General features: G+C 41.7%; 1 protein-coding gene across 2 annotated transcripts in view; it reads left to right on the top strand.

The window, feature by feature from the left end:
- The first annotated feature begins 4,137 nt into the window (after window positions 1-4,137).
- The window catches only part of syne3 (spectrin repeat containing, nuclear envelope family member 3), a 59,752-nt gene continuing 53,511 nt past the window's right edge, over window positions 4,138-10,378 (top strand). Inside the window, exons 1-3 of one of the 2 annotated variants that reach the window (XM_055231346.1) lie at window positions 4,138-4,208; window positions 5,940-6,098; window positions 8,995-9,167. In XM_055231346.1, coding sequence (XP_055087321.1) covers window positions 5,955-6,098; window positions 8,995-9,167 — 317 coding nt within the window. In that variant the 5' untranslated portion in view covers window positions 4,138-4,208; window positions 5,940-5,954. The remainder of the gene's footprint in view (window positions 4,209-5,939; window positions 6,099-8,994; window positions 9,168-10,378) is intronic. The other variant, XM_033988820.2, reaches the window with a different exon arrangement.

Below are 10,378 nucleotides of genomic sequence, written 5' to 3'. Positions count from 1 at the left end.
TTAATAGAACTGTGTGAAATGTGTCTTTAAGGGACGACTTCAAAAACCACCAGGACACCTCACCTGTTTGTTTATCATTTATACTGGAACATTTAATCCCAGATCACATGATGCATAAGGCAAAGGACGAGTCGCAATAAAACTGAGACAGGACAGAGGCTTTTAACTGTTTGTCTTCACAGAAATGAAACACACTTCAACAAACACATGTCTCTGTCCCTCAGTCCACAGTAACAGACAAATTCAAACCTGTCAACTCTACAAAAAGTTTCAGAGTGAAGACATTTGTCTGCTCGTCCAAGCCGCTTCTTCAGTTGTGCTCAGATTAAAGCTGGACACTGCCTCATATCTGTCTGAAGAGAAGAGCTAACGACACTGAAGCTAACGACACTGAAGCTAACGACACTGAAGCTACCTATTAGCGTACTGGCTAGCTCTGTTGCACATGTGTCAAACTGAAGGCCCATGTGCCAAATGTGGCCCACCATGTCATTTTTTGTGGCCCACAACAAGGTAAATTAACAAGTATGATTATCTTAAAATATCAGTTTACCAGGAGATACACAATTATACAGCCATATTTTACATCTATGGAAAGGCATAAGCAATATTTTAAATTGAATAAGTAATAAATACAGAAACTTTATGAATAATTTTAAAAAGTTGTTATATTTGTTTTACATCTGGCCCTTTGACAGCGATCGTTCTGCTGTTGTGGCCCTCAGTGAAAATGTGTTTGACGCCCCTTTGTTTGTCTTGTACTGAAACGTGTCGTCTGCATTTGACCCGTCCTGCAGTGCATCTGTGGTGACCCAGGTGGCGCTGTGCCCCAGTGCCACGCTCTGGAACCCAGCTCCACATCTTCAGCGGTTTGGACTACCTTCGCTGGAGGATTCAATCTGTTCCTTTTGTCTCTGTATTTATTTATTTATTCACTTATTTACTGAATCTTTGGGTAGTAACTAACTTTTCAAACTCTGAAGTATTTTTACTGTGTATTTGAGATTAGATAGTAGAGGTTTAAAGCCAATCAAAGTACTACTACATCTCCTGTTGATGTAGAATATTTGATGAAAAAAAGAAATAAAAGAGAAACCCGTCTTTTACCGGTTTTATAAAGAGAGTTCTTCAATAAAACCCGGTGAAATACATCATTGTGTAAAAATAACGAGGCTCCTGAACTTCCAGTGATCTCAAACAATGACAATACTATTTCTATAAAAAATACTATTGTCAGTTCTGTAAAAAAGACTTCTGTCCTTTCCTTATATAAACTTGAGTTTGGACACACGCCAGTTTTACTTTCTGTGATTTCTACTAAAGATAAATAGACTGAAGAGAAGTCTGAGATATGTTTGCTCTTTTCTTGTTGTGTAATACTTTTATAATGTGTGAGAGTTCACGTAATTAACTCGATAAGAGCGTCAGTGTGAGTGAGGAGGAGTAGTAAAAGCAGAAACGCAGCTGTCTGAAGAGAATGGCGTGATCATGTGACACCTTTGAACCAATCAGAGACGAGTTTTGTGCAGTTTGAATCATAAATCAGAGTCGCACGGGGTCAGCTGCCGTCAACAACTGTTCCCGCTGTTATAGGACCGCTTCTTATTATCAACACTGGGAAATGAAAGTGTAACGCCTCCGCCATGATTAAAAAACTCCACTGAGAGAACAGAGAATAGAGCAGAGAAGCAGCTATTTATCTGTTTACGCTGCAAACTTACAGAAGTAATCACAACTTATAATGTGTAACTTGTAATGGAAGGTGAAACTTTTTATGGAGTTTGATATTGGCATGTGGAATGAACAACGCCGCCTTTCTCGCAGTACTAAATCAGTACAATACTTTCAAATAAATACATAACCTAAGCGCACTGGGAATTGTTGTTATGCCAGTGTAACGCCCCCTAAAGGCTTGACCGCTCCTAACACCAGGCATCATCACAGAACTCTGGACATCACACTTACGTTTCAGTTATTTTACTACAAATTATACAAGTTCTTCAGGTAATTAAAGAGAGTTTTGGGGGGTTTTGGAAGCTTCCTCTGGGTCCTGGCTCTGTAGATTGCTCGCGGTATTTGGCGTTGAGTCCCCAGCGTGTCCCAGGTCTCCAGCAGAGCGGTCGATCTGAAGACTGCCTGGAGGATCCCGGCTGGAGATACAAACACCAGGGTGCACGAGAGAGAGAGAGGGTCAACATGGCGCAGGGACAACGTTTAGGACACGAAATAGAAGTGATCAGGTCTAGTGTTAATATACAATTCAACATTAGAGCATTACAGTCCCATAAAGGAGAAAGAAGAGAGGAGTAGGAGCCTAGAAGTAGTTAATTTTATGATGACAAAAGAAACATGGACTGATGGACTTTTATTAGACATAGTAAAGTGACAGGAAAGTATTTGAGAAGTGACAGGAAAGTTTTGTAAAGTAATGGGAAAGTTCTTAAACTGAGCAAGACGAGTGTTTAAAGAGAAAGAGAGAGAGAGAGAGTTTAAAGGTGCAAACGAGTGGGTGAGAGAGCTGCAGATTGGGTGATTATTTATGTTTTGATTTGTGTGATTTTGTGTCTTTCTTATTCTGTAAAACACTTTGAATTACTTGTGTACGAATTGTGCTGTACAAATAAACTTGCCTTGCCCAGTCGTACTATGACCCAGGACATATTCAACATCATAACAGTAGTAGTGGCATAGTAGGACATTAGTCAGATATTAGTAGTAGCACAATGTTTCAGTTTGTTTTGTTAGTCCTACTTGGCGACTTCACACCCATAATATTAAACAGACAGACTATTACGTAACTTTTACTAAGAATAACTCACACTGGACAGACTTTTACCCCTCGTCCTGTTTGTACAGACACAAGATGAGTCAGAACAGATAATCTAGTAGTTTTACCAGTTCTGAGTGAGGCCCGTAGGACAGAAACCTGCAGGACAAAGAGGAGTTACACCAGTCCTGAGGTCCTGAGTGAGGTCCTGAATGAGGTCTAAAGGACACAGAGCAGTTACACCAGTTCTGAGGTCCTGAGTGAGGCCTGCAGGACACAGAGCATTTACGCCAGTCCTGAGGTCCTGAGTGAGGCCCGCAGGACAAAGAGCAGTTACACCAGTCCTGAGGTCCTGAGTGAGGCCTGCAGGACAGAGGGCAGTTACACCAGTCCTGAGGTCCTGAGTGAGGTCCTGAATGAGGTCTAAAGGACAAAGAGCAGTTACACCAGTCCTGAGGTCCTGAGTGAGGCCTGCAGGACAGAGGGCAGTTACACCAGTCCTGAGGTCCTGAGTGAGGTCTAAAGGACACAGAGCAGTTACACCAGTTCTGAGGTCCTGAGTGAGGCCTGCAGGACAGAGGGCAGTTACACCTGTCCTGAGGTCCTGAGTGAGGCCCGCAGCACAGAGAGCAGTTACACCAGTCCTGAGGTCCTGAGTGAGGCCTGCAGGACAGAGGGCAGTTACACCAGTCCTGAGGTCCTGAGTGAGGTCCTGAATGAGGTCTAAAGGACAAAAAGCAGTTACACCAGTCCTGAGGTCCTGAGTGAGGCCCGCAGGACAGTGGGCAGTTACACCAGTCCTGAGGTCCCGAGTGAGGCCCGCAGGACACAGAGCAGTTACACCAGTCCTGAGGTCCTGAGTGAGGTCTGCAGGACACAGAGCAGTTACACCAGTCCTGAGGTCCTGAGTGAGGCCCGCAGGACAGAGGACAGTTACACCAGTCCTGAGGTCCTGAGTGAGGCCCGCAGGACAGTGGGCAGTTACACCAGTCCTGAGGTCCTGAGTGAGGCCTGCAGGACAGAGGGCAGTTACACCAGTCCTGAGGTCCTGAGTGAGGTCTGCAGGACAGTGGGCAGCTGCTGTTACTTGTTTCCAAATATGCTGGATTAAAGTACCACGGGAACTTCAAACTTCAATAGTATGAGTATGAGACAAGACACAAAAACGAAATATATAGCGGCGTACCTTTTAGCCCACATATCTAAATATATATGTACATAAATGATATTACACTTATAAACGTACGACTGTATTTTTACCATCAATTTTTATTTAGTTGTAAGCGCTTTTTAAAAAAGAGATCAAGATTTCCGAGATGACAGTGAAGGCGCCGTGACAGTTGGTCCGCTGCACTTCCGGTTTACGTAACTTGACGCACGCAGCCGCCTCTCGCAGGACAGACTCACACCCGCGGCTCTTTCAGCTCATGCACCACAGACAGTGAGTATTTATACACTTTAACAACCTGGAAATAAAGATACGAGAGCATTTCGGAGCTAGCTAAAGTCACGGGCCTGTAAACATGAGGATAATGGGGATAATGTCGCTTCTGTCTGAGCACTTCCTCACAGATTACACACACAGAGCTAAAATAAGAAGCTCTGGACTGTCTCTGGAGTTTGTTTTTGTTTGTTAAACGGCCAAGAACAGCCCAGAATCATGTTTACTGGTTATAAAAGACACAGTTAGCTTAATGTTAGTGTTGTGTGTGATTGTAGTGAAGTTAAGTTGCTTGTGCATGAAGTAAACATGAGAATAGTGTGTTAGTTTGTTTATTTAACCCACGTTTGTACCAAAGGATTAGAGTAATGGTTTGGTACGTTAATGCGGAGTGAGTTTACGAGCTGCCAACAGACTTTCCCCTGAAGGAACTGTCACTGCAACTGCACAACACTCTGCAACTGCACAAGACCCAAGAAGAGTCACTACAACAGCACAACACTTAGTAAAAGTCATTACAACTGCACAAGACCCAAGAAGAGCTGTCTGTCTTCTGTCTTTAGTCACTACACCTGCACAAAACTCAAAAACACAGCCATGCATTCAACTAAAGCACCTCATGGGCCATTTGTTTTACTGACACAACTGTGGAATGTGATATGACATAAGAGTTTAAGTTTGCTGTTGGACAGAAAGTTGTCTTTAAGTTGTGAGAGTTCACTCACAACATCAGTGTGCAGAGGCAGAGCTGACAGAAAAATACTGTAAAAAGGCTGTAATCATTTTATTTACGAGCACATTATGTTTAATAAGCCGCGTTTGGTCTCTGTCACTCTGCTTAAACAGAGAATTTATTGTTTAAGAAGTTGAGCAGTGGTTGTAAAGTTTTGACTCTTTTGTGCGTACACCCTGTCCCAGACACAGTGGAAACCATAAGATTTTGGGCAGAAGAATGTTGTGGTGGGGAGGAGTGAGTCATGCAGGAGAGCCATGTGCGGATGCCCCTCTTTGTGCACAGCCTCTCCCGCCTCCAGACTTTATTGAGCTGGTTTGCCAGTTCTGTGTGTTATTTTTCCACCTCCAGCTCCTGAAGGCATAACCCCTCCATTCCTCTCCACGTTCATTGTTGTTTATGAAATGCATGGCATTTAGCCATTTCTTTGGGTCTTGAAAGTGTGAGTGTTTGAAAATAGCTCTTCATTTATGGTTTGAATAAATATAACCCTGGGAAAGATGATTAAAATCAACAAGCATGTGGGTGTGCCTACAGCATCTGCATACTAAAGTTCCCTGGTGTTTGTCGACTTCATTCTTGTGATTACAAACTAATTAAGTAATCAGGACACTTCTGATTGCCTAATTATTTGGACTTTTTGAGACACCTCTGAGAGACATCAACAGAATACTCAAAACACACATAACAAAGAGACAAAAGAAGAAAAAACTTGTGATTTGTGAAAGAATAATCAGGTCACATTCACAATATGACACCGCCTCAGGCCCTGCGTCTCAAAAACATTCAAATTCTTCATTTGAAATGCACTGGTCACATGATCTTTATGCCTCCAAACCGAATCTGGTGTGTTGTTTGTTAATGGCTGGCATCCTGTCAAGTCCCTCTCACACTTCCCTCTCATTTATCATGCTCTGCTCCTGAAGCTGCTCATTTCCTGTGCCACATCTCCAGGCTCTCCTCTTAATCAGATCTACTTCATGACGTTTGTTTTTGAGGTGCAGAGCCGGGCCATGCCACAGCAGGAGCAGCAGGACTTCATGGAGAGCCTGGAGGGGGCGCTGTCGTGGATGCAGAGCACTCAGGAGCGACTGAGAGCCAATGACAACACCCAAGGGCCCCGGGACGCTTTGGAGAAACGACTCAGGGAGACGGAGGTAAAAAGCTTAAGTGTGTGTGTTTAAGCTTAAATCTTCACATAAGACACATCTTAAATCAATCCATCTTTAAATTAATTTGCTGTTAAACACAACTGTAAAGATGTGACGGCTAAAAACAGCATTTTTACATTACATGAACATTTGGTTTGTGGTGACAGGTGTTGAGCAGGTCCAAACTTTGTGTGTCTGACAGTGACAAGGGCATCCATAAAAAACTGTCAAATTATCATGTAACTGATTTTCTCTTGTAAAACCTGACAAAATGGAACCTGCCCGGGAACAGAATGATTGACATTTTTGCCATGTTCTGTCGTGTCGTGTTTTTTTATGCTGAAAGTTAAACAATTGGAACATGAAGGTCACATGAAGTTTGAAGAACCAAAACCTGCTTCAGTCCATGTTTAAATGTTATCATAGAGAGGTTAATTTTATCGTTTAGTCCAGAGTGAGTTCATGTTTAGTCCATGTTTAGTCTGTGTTTAGTCTGTGTTTAGTTCACGTTTAGTCCGTGTTTAGTTCATGTTTAGTCCATGTTGAGTCCATGTTTAGTCCATGTTTAGTCCATGTTTAGTCCATGTTTAGTCTATGTTTAGTTCATGTTTAGACCATGTTTAGACCACGTTGAGTCCATGTTTAGACCACGTTTAGACCACGTTGAGTCCATGTTTAGACCACGTTTAGACCACGTTGAGTCCATGTTGAGTCCACGTTGAGTCCATGTTTAGACCACGTTGAGACCACGTTGAGTCCACGTTGAGTCCATGTTTAGACCACGTTTAGACCACGTTGAGTCCATGTTGAGTCCATGTTGAGTCCATGTTGAGTCCATGTTGAGTCCATGTTGAGTCCATGTTTAGACCATGTTGAGTCCATGTTGAGTCCATGTTGAGTCCACGTTTAGTTCATGTTGAGTCCATGTTTAGACCATCTTTACTCCACCTTTAGTCCATATTTAGTCCATCTTTAGACCATGTTGAGTCCATGTTGAGTCCATGTTGAGTCCATGTTGAGTCCATGTTTAGACCATGTTTAGACCACGTTGAGTCCATGTTTAGACCACGTTGAGTCCATGTTTAGACCACGTTGAGTCCATGTTTAGACCACGTTGAGTCCATGTTTAGACCACGTTGAGTCCATGTTTAGACCACGTTGAGTCCATGTTTAGACCACGTTGAGTCCATGTTTAGACCACGTTGAGTCCATGTTTAGACCACGTTGAGTCCATGTTTAGACCACGTTGAGTCCATGTTTAGACCACGTTGAGTCCACGTTGAGACCACGTTGAGACCACGTTGAGACCACGTTGAGTCCATGTTGAGACCACGTTGAGTCCACGTTGAGACCACGTTTAGACCACGTTGAGACCACGTTGAGTCCATGTTTAGACCACGTTGAGTCCATGTTTAGACCACGTTGAGTCCATGTTTAGACCATGTTTAGACAACAAACATGTTTAGTCCAATTATAGGTTTTCTTTATCTACCTACTGTTTAGTCCTAAATTGGTCTAATTCTTTTGACTCATTATAATTTTTGAGCACAAACACAAAAACACCTTTACCTTGCGCTTTGGTCCTTGAGGGTGAAATGTTAACACGATATTGCCTGCCCTGCTAACAGTGCGCCGCCGGGTATGACAAAAACAGCAGAGTTTAGAATTTAAATCAAGTTAGAAATGTTAGTATCGTGATTAGGGCTGAAAATACTGATTATTTTAGTCAGTATTTCTTTATCCCAATTAGACGTCTAGTCAAATGATTATTGCTGTTGTACATTTAGATATAATGTTTATATAGTGACTGGGGATGGGACAATAAACAGTAATATCATTCGTGGGACATTATAATAGTGATAATCGACATTATTTCACCAGAATGTGCAGAAAAAACGACTTACGCACAGGGGAGTCGACCGGGGGGGACAAAGGGGTCTGTTGTCCGGGGCCCCAGGGTCTTAGGGGGCCCAGAATTGGAATTGGCCTTTCACTGATAACAAAGTACAATATCATAACAATTGTTTAAACATGGAAGTTATTCATAATATTAAAGTTATAATTATTCATATCCATAACATTTTTAAACTGTGAGCAGCTTTAATCATCACCGTGATATAATCGTTAATGATAATTGTCAGTCAGAGTTTCAATCGTGTCCCGTGCCTAACAGTAACTGAAGGCTTTTGGATAAAGAATAGTTACAAAAAAAAAGGTTATTATTGATAAGTCTGTGTATCATGATAAACGATACTACTGTTTATTGTTCCATCCTTAAAAATCTGACTTTTAAACTACTTTTTTACAGAAATACAGAGTTGTCGCGCCTCAAATGCAGGACAATACAGGATTACTCAAACATATGTGAATTATGAATCCCTCAAAATACAATTATAAGAAAGGCAATACTTTTAGAACATATTTGCAGCCCTAATTGTGACAACACTTTACCTTACCAACGTTTACAGCAGTCCGTCGTTTATCACATGGGTTACGTTCTAAAAATAACCCGCAAGAGTAGTCAGCTTTAATATTCTCTATGTTTTTGTCTGTAAAACCCCTCACCACACACTTTATACACTTTTCTCACACAGGCGTTAACATTTTCTCACATTTCTCTCTCGTTTAAACTCTCTCAAAGTTCAAACCTTCGTAGGCGTCTTTGTCGGTGCACAGCCAATCAGGACGCACAACACAATGCACGTTCAACCTGTATTGGAGGTTCAAAATAGAGTTTGCTGCTCATTTTTTACATTCACCACATTAAATTTGGGCCTAAGCCAGAGCTAAAACCCAAAACCGAATTCTGGACTAGACGCACTACACAAGGATTAGTCCAGGTCCGAGCCAAGGCCACAAAATTAACTTCACCCTCACTGCTGTTTACTATGTCTTCATACAGAAAATCCACCATTCGGAGCACGAAGGTCGCGTGAAAATGGACCTGGCGATTATGGCAGCTGAGCACCTTTTGCAGAGTGAAGACGAGGAGCTGAAAAGCCACACCCTGGGCAAACTGCGAGAGCTCAAAGCCCAATGGGACGAGACGTCTACGTACATTATCCACTGTCACAGGTGCTGCATATTTCTACAGACTCCAGGATAATTAGAGCCCCGGGCCAAAGTTAATTACATACAGTGTGTCCAACTTTTACATGTGTCTGTGCAGGGCTGGGCTTATGGGATAAATCAACTTAAATCCACACAGACTCACAAAATGTCTACTGTGAATTATAATGAGTTGAGTTTGTGCCAGCGGGAGGTTTCCAAATATTCATGCTATGGGTTTGTGTCTGTCAAAGTCGTGTCAGAGCAAGTTATGTCTGTATGTTTAGATTTGGGTTCAGTTTCTTTACTTATTTTGTTTTTTATAATGGCAACAGTTATAAAAAGTAGTGTATTTTCTGGAGTATAAGTCGCGCTGTTTTCATAGTTTGTCCAGGGGTGCGACTTATACTCAGATGCGATTTATAAAACTGCAGTTATAAACCTTATTTAAACGTATTTTTAAGCAGCTTGAGTCTTTGAGTTTTTGTTGGAAAGTTTGAAAAGTATACGTTTTTTTCACTATTACCGGTTTTTCATAGTTTGTCCAGGGTGCGACTTATACTCAGATGCGATTTATGCGTGAAATATGCTTTTTTTTCTTCATTATTGTGCATTTTTTGGCTGGTGCGACTTATACTCTAGAAAATGTGGTGTATAAAATTGAAATACGAGTTAACTACCAGCTATACTCAGATGCGACTTATACTCAGATGCAGTTTATGTGTGAAATATAGTTTTTTTTCATAATTATTAAGCATTTTTGGCGCGTATGACATATCCTCCGGTGCGACTCATACTCCAGAAAATACAGTATATAAAATTTGAATACAAGTTAACTGCCAGATATTAAAAAACAAAACAAATTAAAAAAAAAAAAAAAATTCCCTTCACCGCCGCATGGACATGATATCCCATTGCCTGGAATGTTCCACTGTATGGCATTAAACTTGTCTGTATCAATGGAGACGAGCAGATAACGCCACCACGCCGAGTTACATGTCAGATCTGCGGAGAGGAAGCTGCGCACAGTTAGAATCATGTTTTTCAAGATGTATTTAAAATAAAACAAAACACCTGTAATGGAAAAATGAAAGATGTCGTCAGTTTGAGTTTCACTATAGATGAAACATGGAAAAAATAACATCTCCGTGGTGGACCCCCAACCTTAGAACTTAGATAGTCCACCTTTAAAAAAAAAAAACCCTCTTGGACGTGCTTCAGAGCGACGAGCTGTGAAA

Source organism: Periophthalmus magnuspinnatus, chromosome 22, assembly GCF_009829125.3.
Source record: "Periophthalmus magnuspinnatus isolate fPerMag1 chromosome 22, fPerMag1.2.pri, whole genome shotgun sequence".
Taxonomy (NCBI): Eukaryota; Metazoa; Chordata; class Actinopteri; order Gobiiformes; family Gobiidae; genus Periophthalmus; species Periophthalmus magnuspinnatus.
This window is presented reverse-complemented; position numbering and strand designations above follow the sequence as displayed.